Source organism: Lynx canadensis, chromosome A1 (genome assembly GCF_007474595.2).
Source record: "Lynx canadensis isolate LIC74 chromosome A1, mLynCan4.pri.v2, whole genome shotgun sequence".
Lineage (NCBI taxonomy): Eukaryota > Metazoa > Chordata > Mammalia > Carnivora > Felidae > Lynx > Lynx canadensis.
In genome coordinates this window covers 228,248,692-228,263,657 of record NC_044303.2, presented here as the reverse complement: position 1 = coordinate 228,263,657, position 14,966 = coordinate 228,248,692, and the positions used below count along the sequence as shown (strand labels likewise).

At 47.7% G+C, this 14,966-nt stretch overlaps 1 protein-coding gene across 4 annotated transcripts in view; it reads left to right on the top strand.

Annotated features, from left to right (window-relative positions):
* The first annotated feature begins 3,797 nt into the window (after positions 1–3,797).
* The window catches only part of OTULIN (OTU deubiquitinase with linear linkage specificity), a 32,440-nt gene continuing 21,271 nt past the window's right edge, over positions 3,798–14,966 (top strand). The window contains exons 1-2 of one of the 4 annotated variants that reach the window (XM_030332366.1): positions 3,798–4,088; positions 10,624–10,700. In XM_030332366.1, coding sequence (XP_030188226.1) covers positions 3,913–4,088; positions 10,624–10,700 — 253 coding nt within the window. In that variant the 5' untranslated portion in view covers positions 3,798–3,912. The other 3 variants (XM_030332392.1, XM_030332376.1, XM_030332385.1) reach the window with 3 other exon arrangements.

Below are 14,966 nucleotides of genomic sequence, written 5' to 3'. Positions count from 1 at the left end.
TACATTTTTATAGGCAGAGAGCCTATACATTTTTATAGAGAGAGAGCACAAGCAGAGGAGAGAGGTGGAGGTCGAGAGAGAGAGAGACTCTTAAGCAGGCTCTGTACTCAGTGTAGAGCCTGACCCGGGGCTCGATCTCATGACCCTGGGATTATGACCTGAGCTGAAATCAAGAGTTGGATGCTCAACCGGCTGAGCCACCCAGGTGCTCCTCATTTAGCCTTTTCTACCATAACAACCTTTGCTCTATAGCTCAGGGGATCAACTGGGAATTCTGCTAGTTGCTGAGCATGTCTATTTTGATTACACACTCTGGAACTGGGGAAGTAACCACAGGATGTGTCCAGAGACCCACTGGGCCTAATGTGAGATGAACCTGAGCTAAAACCCCATTAATCACTTCCATAAGACCCTACGCTGTGCAGACACAATGATGTTTTGGGTTTCCATGAATCAGTGTCAAGTTAGAGCCATTGTCTCCTAGTCTCCCAAAGCCTGATTATTTCCTTTCCCCCAATGCGCAATCACCCTGGTAGATGGCCACAGGACCCTTTGGGGGAAGGGTAATATACATTTTTGGCAATGTAGCAAGGTCCTTCCTCAAGAGGATTTGGCCTAGAACACAACAGAGATCAAGATGAAGACTGATAAAATTTTATCAGCTGAATTTATTGAAAAGGACCCACTAAATAGATATTCTAGATACAGCATGTTACCTCGAGGGTTAGAAAAGCCTAACAGTTTATTAATAAATAATATACATTTTTGGCAACGTAGCAAGGTCGTTCAAGAGGACTTGGCCTCTCCTTCATTCAAAGAATTCTAAGTGTATAAACTGGCTCAAGTATAGGAAATGATGGAGGGGCTGTGACTTCCTGTTTCGGTGATGCAAGTTAGGACTTCTGTTCACTAGGCCTAGAACTCTTCTGTTTATACCAAGTATGAATTTAGTAGATTGTCCATTTCTTCTTTTCCCTAGGGACACTATGATCAAGAGGGCAATGTCATAGGTCTCTGCAAGTCAGACAATTCTGATTACTGCTTGGGTTCAGCTGTCCATTACAGTAACCACAGCCATCTAGTTTTTGGCAGCTAAGTGCCACCTCTTGGTTCCTGCTATCCTAGGATTCTATTATCCCCACTGCATTTAGGAATTCCAGTTTTATGGTGGTAGTTTCTATTGTAAGATTTACCGGATTACAGAGAACAATTGCAGAGCCCTTCAAAGATGGTGGGGCTCCCCTCATAGATTTACTTCTCACAGTCATGGTAAAGGGTAATGTCCCTTGGACCCTTCTGGGGTGGGTGAGCAAGTCTTACACGGTAAGTCCATTCTAATGTGTCAACTCCCTTACCTCCAAGCCTTTGGATACCTTACCCGATAGTATCCTAGGCAGTTCTGTCATTTCATTTAGTGTGGGTACTTTGGGGAGGATGGAAGTCAAGAGATCGATAGGGTGTTGCTCAGGTCCTTCTCATCGTGGGCCCAGTGGGTCCCTACACCCATCTTATGATTATTTTCCCAGATTCACATGCATAATAGAAAAAGACATACGCAGCAACCATTCAAACAAACTGTTAAGCTTTTGCTAACCCTTGGAAATAACATCTTGTATCTAGAATATCTGCTTAGTGGGCCCTTTTCAATAAATTCAGCCTGATAAAATTTTAAGTCTTCAGCTTGATCTCTGTTAGTTTCCTGGCTGCCACAGCAAACTACCACAAAATGAGGGCTTGAAACAACAGAAACTTATCCCCTGACAGTTCTGGAGGACAGATGTCTGAAATAAGTTGTCAGCAGGGCCACACTTCTTCGGAAGACTCTTTGGAATCCTCTGCATTTCTTTGCCTTTTCCTGCATTTCTTTGCGTATAGTTACAACACTTCAATCTCTGCGTCCAACTTCACATGTCCTTATTTCTTCTGTGACTATATTCGGCAACCTCTCCTCTTACATGGACACCAGTCACTGGATTTCTGGCCTACTCTAGTCTAGTAAGACCTTCCTCTTAACGGATTACATCCGCAAAGACCCTATTTCCAAGCAGGTCACACTGAGGTTCCAAGTGGACATGAATTTGGGGGGATACTATTCAGGGCACGATAATCCCACATCCTTAACAGCCATGGGAAATACAACCCCTCCCGATATATTCTTTTGTATGCTCTGAATTTTTTAAAGCATGCGGGCTTATTACTTTTTCAAAATGAAAGGAAAAAAAAACCCACCCCATAGTTTTTCACCTCAAAGTACAATTATTGTACCCCTATTTTTCCAGCTTATTGAAAAATAATAGACACACATCACTGCATCAATTTAAAGTGTGTAACACAATGGTTTGATTTACATACACCGTGAAATGACTACCGCAGTAGGTTAATTAACACTTACCATCTTATATAGATACAAGAAAAAAATTCTCCTAGGATCTACTTTTAACAGCTTTCCTATATATCCTACAGCAGCGTCAGACATAGTCATCATGTTATACATTACATCCCTGGCACTTACCTATCTTGTAACTGGAAGTTTGTGCCTTTTGACCGCTTTCCTCCAATATTCTTGGAGGACAAAATATTCTTCCCATCCAGTTTCTCCCTTTGATGCCCACTACTGTCTAGCCTCCCTACGCTGGACTCCCAGTTTTGCCCTTTTCCAATCTTTTCTCTAACTGCAAAATGATCTTTTAAAATAGTCTCCACCTTCCCATCTTTCCGGAGGCGCAAGCACCAGCTCCCTCTTTAGCCTAAGGAAGCTTTTTCCCATCTGGTCCCTAGCATTCTTCTTCCAGTTTCATTTTTCAGTAATAATCTCCTGCTACCTGTTTTGTCCCCGAATAGTTGCGGGTTTCTGAAGTGCCCATGGGTTCCCTTCCTCCGTACCCCGGCCCTGCACTCTGCTTTAGAAATACCCCTGTGCATTTCCCGACTGCTCATCTTTCGAGGCGACTCTATTTTCTCCCCAGAGATGAAACATTTCGCCTTCTTCTGATCTTTGAGGTCTGCTAATATTTTCCCTTTGCTCGTATGCCCTTACATCAGATTTCACTTTAATTTTTTTTTTAACGTTTATTCATTTTTGAGAGACAAAGCATGAGCGGGGAAGGGGCAGAGAGAGGGAGACACAGAATCTGAAACAGATTAAATTTCACTTTAGACAATACGGCCCATGAACACACACTGCCGAGCTTGCTCAACTCGGGTAGAACCAGTTCAGCCTCCCGCCCTCGCAGAGACGAGGGACCGTAACTCCCAGCCCCGGAGCAACAAGCCTGACCCCACGCCCAAGACCAAAGCTCTCCGGGCTCGGGGGCGGGTCGTGACGGAGCTGTCACTCGGGGAAGGCCAGGCGAGCCGCACATCACTCAGTCTGCCCACATCCTTCGTTTTATGGTCAAGGAAACCCCGCCCGGCTCGGAAGTCCAGAATGACACTGCAAGGCGCCCAAACGCATTAGCATTCTTCACACCCCAGGCTGGCCTTCCTCGTCCTCGCGTTCCTCCGCTGGTTCAGTGTTCTTCCCCTCCTTTCACGCCCCGGAAGGGCCGCAACATCCACGGCAAAACTGACGCGCGGGGATCCCCAGCTTGGACCAGCTGTGTGGAGCATGCGCAGTGTCCACCCCATGCAGGTCTTCCACTCGACCGCGGCTCAGCCCGCGCAGCCGCAAGCTCAGGCGCCTCGTCTAAGGGCTCCCCGCCCACCCAGTCCTAGCGGGCCACGCCCCCTCATCGCGGGTCAGAGGGCTCGGGGCCGGCGGCGGTGACGCGTGCGGAAGCATTCTGCGCAGCCTCGGAAGCCGGCGGGCGGTACAGCGGCGGCGGCGGCCACGGCCGGGCGCCCCGACGGGAGGGGCCCCGGATCGTTGGGAGGCGGCCGAACCCCGGCGTCGCCGCCGCCGGCGGCGGCCCGATGAATCGGGGCACCATGCCCCAGCCCGGATCGTGGCCGGGCGCGAGCTGTGCTGAGAAGCCGGCGCGGGAGGCGGGGGCCGCGTCCCCGGGCCCCGCGAGAGCCGCGGCGCGGGAGGGCGGGAAGGCGGCGGCCGGCGGGCAGCCGCTGACCGCGGTGCGGTGCCCAGCCGAGCAGTGAGTCGCGGGGCGCAGCGGGGGCGGGCGGGGGCTCTGGGTCGGTCCCCTCGGGAAGGCCGGGCGTGGGGTGGGCTGGGGAGTAGCCGGCTAAGAGCCCTTCGCAGCCTGTATTCGGGGTAAGGTCGTCGGCGACGGAGAGGAATTCGAAGACACTTGCATCCAGTGTCCGTACAGATAGTTTCCCCGCAGGGTCCGGCTCACAGTCCTGGTCACCCAGTGCCCTCTGTTTTTACATCTGCGTTGCTCCAAAGTTAAAACAGAGCTCCGGGAACTTGGGAAACAAACCGGAAAAGCGTATTGTTATAACTAACTCCCAGTGAATCTTTCCTCCGACCTAGTTGGGGAAGGAAGTAAGGTTGCTTCTATCACGGCCAAAAGAAAACTGAACCATGCGACAAGTTTGTTCTTGGAAGGCAAGTTGCCGCTTGATGAACGCCCCACCTGTTGAATAGACTTTGGACCGAGTCTGACCCAATTCTCTTTTGCCCGTTAGGAGCTTAACAAGCTCTCCTCCTCCCCACCCCCACCCCCACCCCCACCCCCGTTACTTTTAAGCACGAAAGATAGTGCTGGTTAGAGCAGTTTTTTAGCGAACTGTAAAGAAGGCAGCTTAAGTTGGAAGAGTTTATAGTTTTAGCAAGGGTCTGGGGGGAAGGTGGAAGCGAAGTGTAAACTTGAAGGCTGCAACTTTTTCTACACTTTCAGGTTCTAGGCACATATAAATGTCTTTGAATTTCAGAATTGATGAAAGCACTCAGATAACTATTTTGACAGCTTAATTGGCTGGCAAGTTGAATTGTAAGGTGTGTTCAAATTAGATTTTTTTTTTGGCATTTCCTAAAAAGGGGTGTTTGGCAGGCCTGGTATACAGCTAGTGTATTATAGTAACTCTCCTGTGCCTGGTTCTTTATCATGGGCGTTGACATTCTCATTTATTGAGCATCTAAACCCTCTGGGATGGTAGTATCCACACTTAATGTGTTAATGGCTATCTGGAAAGCTTTGCAATAGGCAGTCGCAAACTCCCCCACCCCAGGAGCTCTGCAGGTAACCTAAGCGAGTGAGGCTGGCCAGGTGTGGGCCATTGGTTCCTGGATAGCTGTGTCCATTGTTGTTGGGGTCAGAGTCCACTAGGTTCTATCCTCTGCTTGCTGGGTTTTCTGTATTTAAAGAATCCCAATACCCTGACTTCTTAATGGAATACCTTGATTTTTAAAATTGAAACCGCTCTACAGACCCACGTGTGAGCTGATGTGCTCTCTGGCTGCAGGTTTGCTCTCTGGGTTGGAGAACTACTGCAGACTTCCCAGAGGGTAAAGTAGGCTGGGGGAGGTGGGGGTGCCTTCTGCTTCTGCCCCTTCACAGCTCATGCTGGTTTCTAACTGCTCCTCCCTTGCTTTTGCCCTGGTGGTCTGAGCCGTGACTCCCTGGTTAGAGACCCTGCCCCCAGAAGCTGCACCTTAGCCTTGGCCCCAGCATTCTCATGCCCCCGTGAGATGCAGGAACTTTGGAGCCAGAATCATGTTCCTGAAAGTATGCATAATTATTTGGCAAGTTTCCTGAGTCAGAACCTGGGGAAATAGGTCATGGTGAGGAGCACTCTTTCCCAAAAGGTTTTGAGGCACACCTCTTACTGCTGTCAGAATTACAGACTTGGTCTGAAAGAAATCTGGAAAAAAACCAAAAACAAAAAAACAGCCTAGGTTTGCCATTTTACACGTTAGGAAACAGGTGCAGATTCCAGAGGTGCAGCTCGGCCAGGGAGACGGAAGAGGTTTGAGGGCCAGGTTCCCTGATGCCTCAGTGGGAACCTCCCCCCCATCTCTTTCTGGCTTTCTCAGCAAAACCAGGCAGAGGAACATGATTTATAATGACCTCTCCTAGCTTGTTTGAGAGCTGTGGTTGTCATCCTCTGGGCAGGCCTTAAGGATGGCTCACAAGATGACTTAGGGTCTGACTTGAAGAAGTCTTAGATCAGACCAGATTTGGTTGACTTTTCTTGAAGCTTCCTCACTGTTCCTATGAGCAGGTTGGCCGTGCTTTATCCCCTGCTCACCCTACCCCTCCATTTCAAGACTTAGGCTGTATCTACTTCTTGCCCTTAGCTAAGGTAATCTTGAGGACCAAGATGGTCTTGGGACATGGTTGGTGGCCAGGCTAGACATGCTTAGGGAATTCAGAAGCAAGACTACTTCGAGGCCCTTCTTTGTCCGCCTGATGGTGGGACATGGTTTGAATTTAGGACTGTGTGTGGTGGAGAGCGTGTCTGTGAGCCCCTCTGAAATTGAAGGTGAAATTTTACATGTATTTTCTGGGCTGAGCTTCTGATGAAAGCTGTGGATTTTCAGAAGGGCTGTGAACAACAAGTTGTTAAACCATTGTTCTTGGGTATTGCTATGTGTTTTCCCACCTGCCTCCTTACCTCCTGCGGGGTATGTTTGATAGGGTAACAGCTACTCCCTCCTGCCCCTTCTCCCACCTGGATGTAAAGCTTGTTTCCAGCCTCATTGTTGAGGATGTCTGGGTTGTCCCCAGATACCTCTGGAGTAGCATGAGCCAGTCATGGAAAGTCCACTCGCAGAAGGGAGGTGGAATTTTGGCTTGGGTGCCGGTACTTTCCTGCATTTGATGTGTTGTTCACCCATCTCTACAGCCGCTAAGTGGTGGAGAGAGGCTGGGTTGAGTGCTCTTTGCTTTTCCTGTGCCTTTGTGGGAAGGTACATTGCTGTCCCACGGTTGACACCGTCTCACCAACACTGCCTGGGCCATTGGCGTTCTAGGATAGGCCAAGTTAAGCATGAACGGCAGCGTTCAAGTCCAGAGAGCCGAACAAAGTCATACTCAGTTTAGCCTTTTTAGGCAACAGAGGGGAACTTAATGCAAGTGTTCATAATGGTGAGTGGTTAACATGCTGTCTTAGCTTTGCATAGAAGTTAGAATTGAGTTTTTTCATATAACCCGTTTACTTGTATCAGAAATTGAAAAACTGGCTTTGCAGAAATGTCTTGCTTCACTGACTGATGTATTTTTAGTTTATAGCTTTTGTTCTTGGCAATAGTATAATTTTGTCTGTTTGTAGTAAGCCTTTTTAAATTAAGTTTTCAAAAATTTATTGTTAATTCAGGTCTTTAAACAGAGCAAGAGAGATTATGATTTAGTCTGCAAAGGCATGTAACTTAATCATGTATATTGCCTTAATATTAAGAATAAAATATTTCATCTCTAGCTTAGGAGAAAACGGGGGCTTGAAAATATACACTTTAAAATAACATTATGGTGCTAAACTAAGAATTTCTAGGAATTTTCTAAGTAGAACTTACTAGGATTTTGGTTTTGAAATTTAACTGAGTTGTGTAATTGAGCATGATTCACGAATGCCATGGTCCCCCCAAAATCAAGTCACATTTAAGACTTTGTCTTAGTTTTCTAGCTATCGGTATATTTTCTAGAAGGAAGGCTTTTGTGGTGGTGATCATTTGAGTCGTTGGGCTTTGGTGGCCTCTTTAGTGCCAAATGGTAGACACTCCCCATTCCTACTCCAACTTGACTCATAAACACAAAAAATTACCAAATTTCTGAAACTGACCAGCATTGACAATTTTATCTTACAACGTAATATCCTTTTTCTTTTCATTATTTCACTATCCTCCCTTCTCATAACAAAAATTCAAGCTTCTAGCTATTTAAATATAATTAATATACAACAAAAACATAAATAATAAATAATACACTTATAAATAGTACGTATTTATAATAAATTGGTAAATGTTTCATTTGCCATTATTTTCAGCTTTAATATATTGAGTGAACTAATTTCTTAAAATTTTTATTTTTCTTGCTGTCACATCTCTCTCTCTTTCCAGTTGATTGTCCTTATGTTGGGGGACTATTTCATTTTGGCTGTTAAATATCTTCTTCTCTGACCATACTAATGGAACTTACTGCTTAAACTTAAAATTTATTCTGTCTCCAAGGAATTAAAGGCCATATTACAATTTCCTTGGTGGCTTTGTGAAGTTAGCAAATGTCCTTGAATGCTTGTCCTTGGGGGCTAGGGACGTTAGCAAACGTTTGTGCACAGGATCTGAATGAAATCTGATTGTGGCTAAAGTAATTTGAATGTGCTCTGGCCTCCCATTCGTCAGTTTCTGCTTTGCTGCTTTTGTGTATCTTGAATCACTGCTTTTTATTTCCAATAATCTTTCCTTCTACTCTGTCTTCCCTTTGCATTTTGTTCTCATGTTGACTTCTCCTTGTTCCTTTCCTATTGGCCTTGGTGCCAATTTGTACGTGTGGCTGTCCTGAGAGATGCTCCTTTAGGGAACTTCCTCTGGGCACTGGTGTCCTGATTGCACTTTGGTTATTTTGCAGGTTAAAAAGGAAGAGGACAAAAGTATACCCAAATGTGCCTGCGGCGTAGCCACAGAATTCGCCCGAAGTACAGTTTTTTTTTAACAACACATAGGTTGATAGTGTGTTAGAACTTAAGTCCTCGAGGAGGAACCATGTAGATCATGCGGATCTAGTCTACTCCTCTCGCTTTGAAGATGAGAAAACGGAGGCCAAGATTAGGGAAGTGGCTTGCCTGAAGACATGCTTCTGATGATGATCAAGAAAGTGGTTCACTTAAATGCTTGTCTTACAGGATCAAGTTCTCTCCTGTTCGATAAAGCTAGCAAGGAGGCCAGAAGTTACCACAAAATTATTGAAAGAAGAACTAACATATTTAGTCACTTTTTATTTTAGGCGTTTGATGTCTGGTCCCCGCGAATCTGGTTTCTGTTTGCTTTTACCTCTGGCGTGGGCTCCCTGGGTGACACCATACCTTTTACTTGGAATCTCACGGGGGTCAGAGCACATGGAAAGTACCTTTTCCTAATATGTCCCCTCAGCCCCACGGTGTTTTAAAAAATAGGCACGCACACACACCATCGCCTTTATTTAGAAAGAAAAAAAGGAACAGGAAATGACCATCGGGCAAACCGTTTATTAATACTCTGCACCAGTGCCGTAGTATGAGAAGGAGAATAGCTAACTTTTTAGAGCGCTCGTGTTTTATATGTGTCTTTTTACAACAGTCTTTTGAGGAGAGTACTGTCTGTTGTTCACAGGTAGTTAAATCTAGGTGCTGAGAGTTACAGCTAGTTTAGTTCCACGGTCCCACACACAGGGCTGTAAGGTGCCAAGGAGCGGCTAAACCCTGACATGACTTCCGGGCCCCCACGCTAGCCACGGCGCTCTGCGGCGGGGCCGCCCGTGCTGTGTGTGTCCTGATGTGCTAAGCAGTGAGCCGTGCAAGCAGAGGGAGCGGATGGAGCCAGTCACAGGTGTAAAAGCAGAGGCTGGTGTTGGTCCGGTGTTTGGACTGAAGCGTGGCTGTGCGGAGAGGAATCGTGGCCTGCAGGCTACAGTGGCGGGTTAGGCCCACGTGTAGACCTGCCTGCTTATTGGGAGCCATCGTAGGGTTTCAGTGACGTGGGAGAAGGTGGGTTTGTTAGATTCCCCACTTCGGTCTGCTTCTCTCAGTACCCCTTCTGTCTCTTGCTCCCGCTCACCTCTTCCTTCCTCTTTCCCCTGCCGTGCTGGGCCATGTGCTGGGAGCTGGGGTGCCGCGGTCACCGGGGATGGGAGTTTCTCGGGTCGGTCGCTTAATTCCTTATTTGTCATTAACCTTATTAACCCCTTCCTGTGATTCATTGGCACCTGGAGCCTCTGTCTGGCGTGAGGACTGGGGCTGTGCTGTCATGGGGAGGGACTGCAGGGAATTAGGGGTCTGATTTCACCCTACGTGTACACCAGCCAGTACTTGGCTCTGGTCCCTGAGCCTTTCCGGGATTCTGCGGGTTTACTGGTCGTACCGTCCACCGGCGTGGAGACTGTCCTGTCCTCTTGTCACTTACTCTTGGTCCACCTTGGGACTGTGGGGGCTTTCACGTGTCTTGTGGTTTGAGCCAAGATAGAGCTGGTATTTCTGTTTCTCATCATTGTCAGGTTGTGGTTTATCTCGCGGGGCAAAGGAGACACCCTTTTTCAATCCTCATCCAGCACCCGTGGGGTTCTCTTCCTTCTCTAGTACATAGTAGGTTCTCGTTCAGTCACTAGATCAGACTGGAGACTCTTCAGGAACCTGTCATGTAAGTCCCGAGTCAGTCAGATTGGCAGCAGTTCAAGTTCGTGGGCCAGTAGGGATCCGCGCCACAGGACGTGGGTGGCAGCGTGAGCGTGGGGGTCAGGGAGCAGGAGGAGCCTTGGGAGGGCTTTTAGCGTTGAGGACGTGTAATAACTGATGTTTTCCTGTCCTTGTTTTTAAAGTAGTGTTTGTAAAATTTGCTTGTGACATAAGAAACTGTGGAGTGATAGCAACATGTGCAACCAGGATTTGAGAGCCATACTTTCTCAGTCATCATCACGTTAACAGGAAAAAGTTAAACTTTTCGTGTCTTACAGATTTTTTAAGCAAGCGCATACTGTAATAAGAGGGAAAATGCCAGTGCAACAAATTTTTGAAATGTCTAATTTGGTGTGATTTCAGTGAGGAGGACATGTATCGTGACGCGGCTGAAATAGAAAAGGAGAAAGAATTACTTATACATGAAAGAGGGTTATCAGGTATGTTTGGAATTGTTTTATTCATAGACTTCTTACTATTTATAGTAGAAAATGCAGTTAAATCGCTGTATCCGTTTCCATAAAATACTGAGACCTGCTTCCTAGGAAACATTCTTCTGCGTATGGCCTTAGCTGCGTCTCGTTATCCATTTTGCTGAGGTATGTTTGGGGAGTACCGGTTCCTGAGGTTTTAAAAATTTCATGCCAATGTTCTCCCTGCGTTCTCAACATTCGTATCAGTTTCGCAGCGTGCGGATCTGCTTAATCTCGTGACGCCACCTCCCTCAGTTCATGATTTCCCTCATATTCTTAGAGGGAGAGTTTGGATTTGAAATGCACGTTTCCTTTCCAGCGGAAGGACTTCTTGAGAAGCTGGCTCCATGCGTCTTGGCACGCAGGTGGCCACGTGGATGCCACTGGCTTGTGAGAAAGAGCGATCACGGGATCAGTAGCCCGAATCCTCTGATTGTTTCATGGCTTTTTGTCCGTGTTTCTGCTCAGTTATGCCTGCTCTTCTCACCGCGCCCAGAACCCACGGGCCCGTTGCCGCTAGGGTGAGGCCTTACCCCCGGCCTCCTCCCCTGGGCGCATGGCCGGCAGGGCCTTCCCTGGCTGGTCCCCGCTGGGGCCGAGTGGGGGTGCTCCACTCGGGGGATGCTCCATAAACGATCCACCAGCGCCACCGTCTCTCTCATGACCTGTGTCATGCGAGTGTGCTGCCGGTCGGTTTTGAGAACTAACTGCTGTGTACTTTATGGTTAACACAAATAATTGTCATGCGCGTGATTAGGAACAAATGATACAAAGCGGGGTTTTTGATCATGTTCAAGGCTTCCTTGAGTTGTCCTCACAAGGAGTTGGTGGACCTCTTTACCGTGCTAGCCCTCGAAGACGTTCTCTGTAGGCGTCCAGTCAGGGGCGTTCCTTGGCCACACTGCTCCGTCCTCCGTGAAGTTTCCGCAGGTGCTCTGTTTCTGCTGCTGCCGCTGCACACGATTCACTTTGGACGCAGAGGCCTTCCTGGTTACTCGTATTCCTGGGGAGCAAGCGGTTCCTTCGTCATTGGGTGTCCCTGCTGCATTTGCGGGGCCCGCTGGCTTGCTTTGCGGCGGTTCGACTCTGCCCGCCAGCGTCGCCCTCCACATGCTGCGGGTGTTTTAGCTTTTCAGTGAGCTGTGTCATTTCCAGCTTTAGTCCGAGGCCGGAGTGGATCCCTTTACACTCCTTCCTGCATCTCAGTCCTTCTGGGTTCGTTGCCCTTCCTGAAAGAAGATCCTTGGGAAGTGCCTCTTGAAGGGTCTGTTGGTGGGATGCTCTGTTTGCTGGAAAACTTCTCTATTTCACTTTGTTGTTGAATAACTCCAGACGGGCAGGTGTTTTCTGTGACCTTTTTGAGGACTATCCCGTTGTCTTGTCGTTTCTGGGGGAGTGGCAGTACTGCGCTCACACCAACCCTTGGTAGATAATGTGTCGTGTTTTTCTGCAGTTTCTTTCTGATGTCTGTGAAGGGTGGACTTTTAAAAACGCGCTGCTTGAGGTTTTCTTCCTTTTGAATCCCTAGATGCCTAGTTTGCATCAGTTTGGGAGAATTCTCAGCCATTATCTTCTTGAATATTGTCTTCTTCTCATTCTCTCTGCTCACTCCTTCCAGAACTCTAAGTAGATGTGTGCTGGCCTCCTTCAGTCATCCAAGCTCTTCATGACGTGCCCTTTCGTAGATTTTTTTCTTGTAGCCCCTGTTCCATCCTGTACTATTTCTTCGGATCTCTTTTCTTTTCTTTCTTTTTTGGAAAAGTTCTGGGGGCGCCTGGCTGGCCCAGTCAGTAGAGCGTGCAACTGTTGATCTTGTGGATGTAAGTTCAAGCCCCACATTGGGTGTAGAGATTTAAAAATAAAATGTTTCTGGGGCGCCTGGGTGGCGCAGTCGGTTAAGCGTCCGACTTCAGCCAGGTCACGATCTCGCGGTCCGTGAGTTCGAGCCCCGCGTCAGGCTCTGGGCTGATGGCTCGGAGCATGGAGCCTGTTTCCGATTCTGTGTCTCGCTCTCTCTCTGCCCCTCCCCCGTTCATGCTCTGTCTCTCTCTGTCCCAAAAATAAATAAACGTTGAAAAAAAAAATTTTAAAATAAAATGTTTCTTTTTTTAAAAAGTTCTGTCTTCCCTTCAGGTTTGCCTGGTCTCTTTTTGATAGTTTTTTGCCCTTTGCTCATGTTTCTTACTCCTTTTATTTCTTTAAGCATTTAAAACGTAGTCTTCTGGATCTGAACAATTCATTCCCTGAAAATCTTAGCAGGTCTAATTACGCCCTGTGCTAGTTTTGCTTGTTTCTTGTTTCTTCGAAGTTTGAATTGCAAGCTCAGATTTTGCATTTCTCTATAGGGCTCGTGCGCCCTGTCTCGAGTGTGAGAGAGTTTGGCCTTGTTCCCGCTAGGCACCCGGGGTGCCACCAACCTTGGGCCACATTATGTTAATTTCTAAACTTGAATTTCCAGGGTCTTGGGGCTAATCTGAATTCCCGCCCTGTCCCTGTATGAGAGCCAGCCTGTGATTATGAATTCTCTGGGAGACTTCCTCTTTCCCAAGCCAGAGCCCGGACGAATGCAGAAAGTTTTCTTTTACTCTCTCTTTATTAGTGAAAACACCTTTCATTAACAAAAGGGCCCAGGGGCTGGCAAACTATGGCTTCCTGGCCAAATCTGATGTGCCACCTAGTTTGATAAAGTTTTATTGGAATTTCTTAGTCTACATATTATGTGTGATGGCTTTCACACATGGTAAAGTTGAGTAATTGTGTCAGAAACCTTACGGCTCTCAGAGCCTACGTTATTTATTTTCTAGCCCGTTACAGAAAAAGTGTGATTCTTGCCCTAGCCTGCCCTTTGACTGAGAGTCCCAGCTTTCTGAAGTTCAGTTTTAAGTGCCCATCTTTCCAGGTTCTGACTCCTTGTCTTTGTTACCGTATGGGGGTTAGGACCAGACCTCTTGGTTATTTGAGCTCCTGGTTATCACCTAGTTTTCAGTTTCTCCTTTGGATTTTTTTTTTTTTTTTTTTGCCATTTGAAATGTTCTTTCTTGGGGCTCCTGGGTGGCTCATTTGGTTAAGCGTCTTAGACTTCGGCTTAGGTCACGATCACACGGTTTGGGAGTTCAAGCCCCAAGCTTGAACTGTGTGCTGTCAGCATGGAACCTGCTTTGGATCCTCCGTCCGTCTCTGCCTCTTCTCTGCTGGTGCGTGTTCTCTCTCAGAAATGAACAAACGCTTAAAAAACAACGTTCGTTCTTGGAAATAGTAACGGAGTCTGTAGTTTGCAGTTAAAGAAAGAAAGAAAGAAAGAGAGCTGCTTGAGGTCAGGCACTGCCTGTCCTGTGCCTCTAGCTCCTGTCCTAGAGGAGGGCGTGCGGAGGTTGTTGGAGCCTTCCTCCCAAGAACAGCTGCAGGACGGGACTTAGAGTGTCATTTTGATGCTAGTAGCCGTGTGGGTCCTCCCTTTTCCAACCCTCATTACCTCCTGCAGGCCTCTCGTTCAGCACAGGGTTGTGGCCTGTGACTTGTCCTCTCGATCTCGTGAGGTCTCCTCCTCCTCCTCTTGGTTTTGGGCCAGTGACCAGGCCCACCCTGCCCGGGGCCCAGGGCTTTCGCTGGTGTGGGCAGGAATGAGGAACACGGGCTGGGAGAGCAGGAAGGCTGGACTTTGTTCCCACGATGTCCTTCCTGAGCTGGACGTGTGCTGTCCGGACAGGCTCACAACACTGCCTGGTGGAAAATCGTGGCCCAGTCAGTGTCCTCAACTCTGGATGTTTGCAGTTCCTTGTGCGTTGTGGGGAGGTGAGTGAGAAGGCAGATACGAGGAGCTCTTCCCTCCACTGCGTAGACACTCAAAAAATGGTTTTTGAAGTTAAGCACCGATGGGTCTGCATTTGAGGATTGGCTGTGCAGCATCGAGAACTGTGGTGTCTGTGTGTTATGCTTCAAGGTGTGTTTACGTTTAAGCGGGTCCTGACTTAGGCCCCAGAGAATTGTATGTATGTTATCTGCAGAAAGGACTTTGTGTTCCTTACTCATGCCTCTACCCATCACACCCTGGATTGTGAATGCCTGTGGTCTTTTCTTCTTCCGTCTACAGACCCATTCGGGACAGAGTCCGGGTCTTAACGGCCTTCGTGACCCCGGTTTCCAGCTCAGTGCTTGGCACATGTCAGACATTCAGTAAATGTTTGTTGAATTGGGCTGAGTGTGTTTTTAATTTACTCCTTCCTCAGGAGTAAA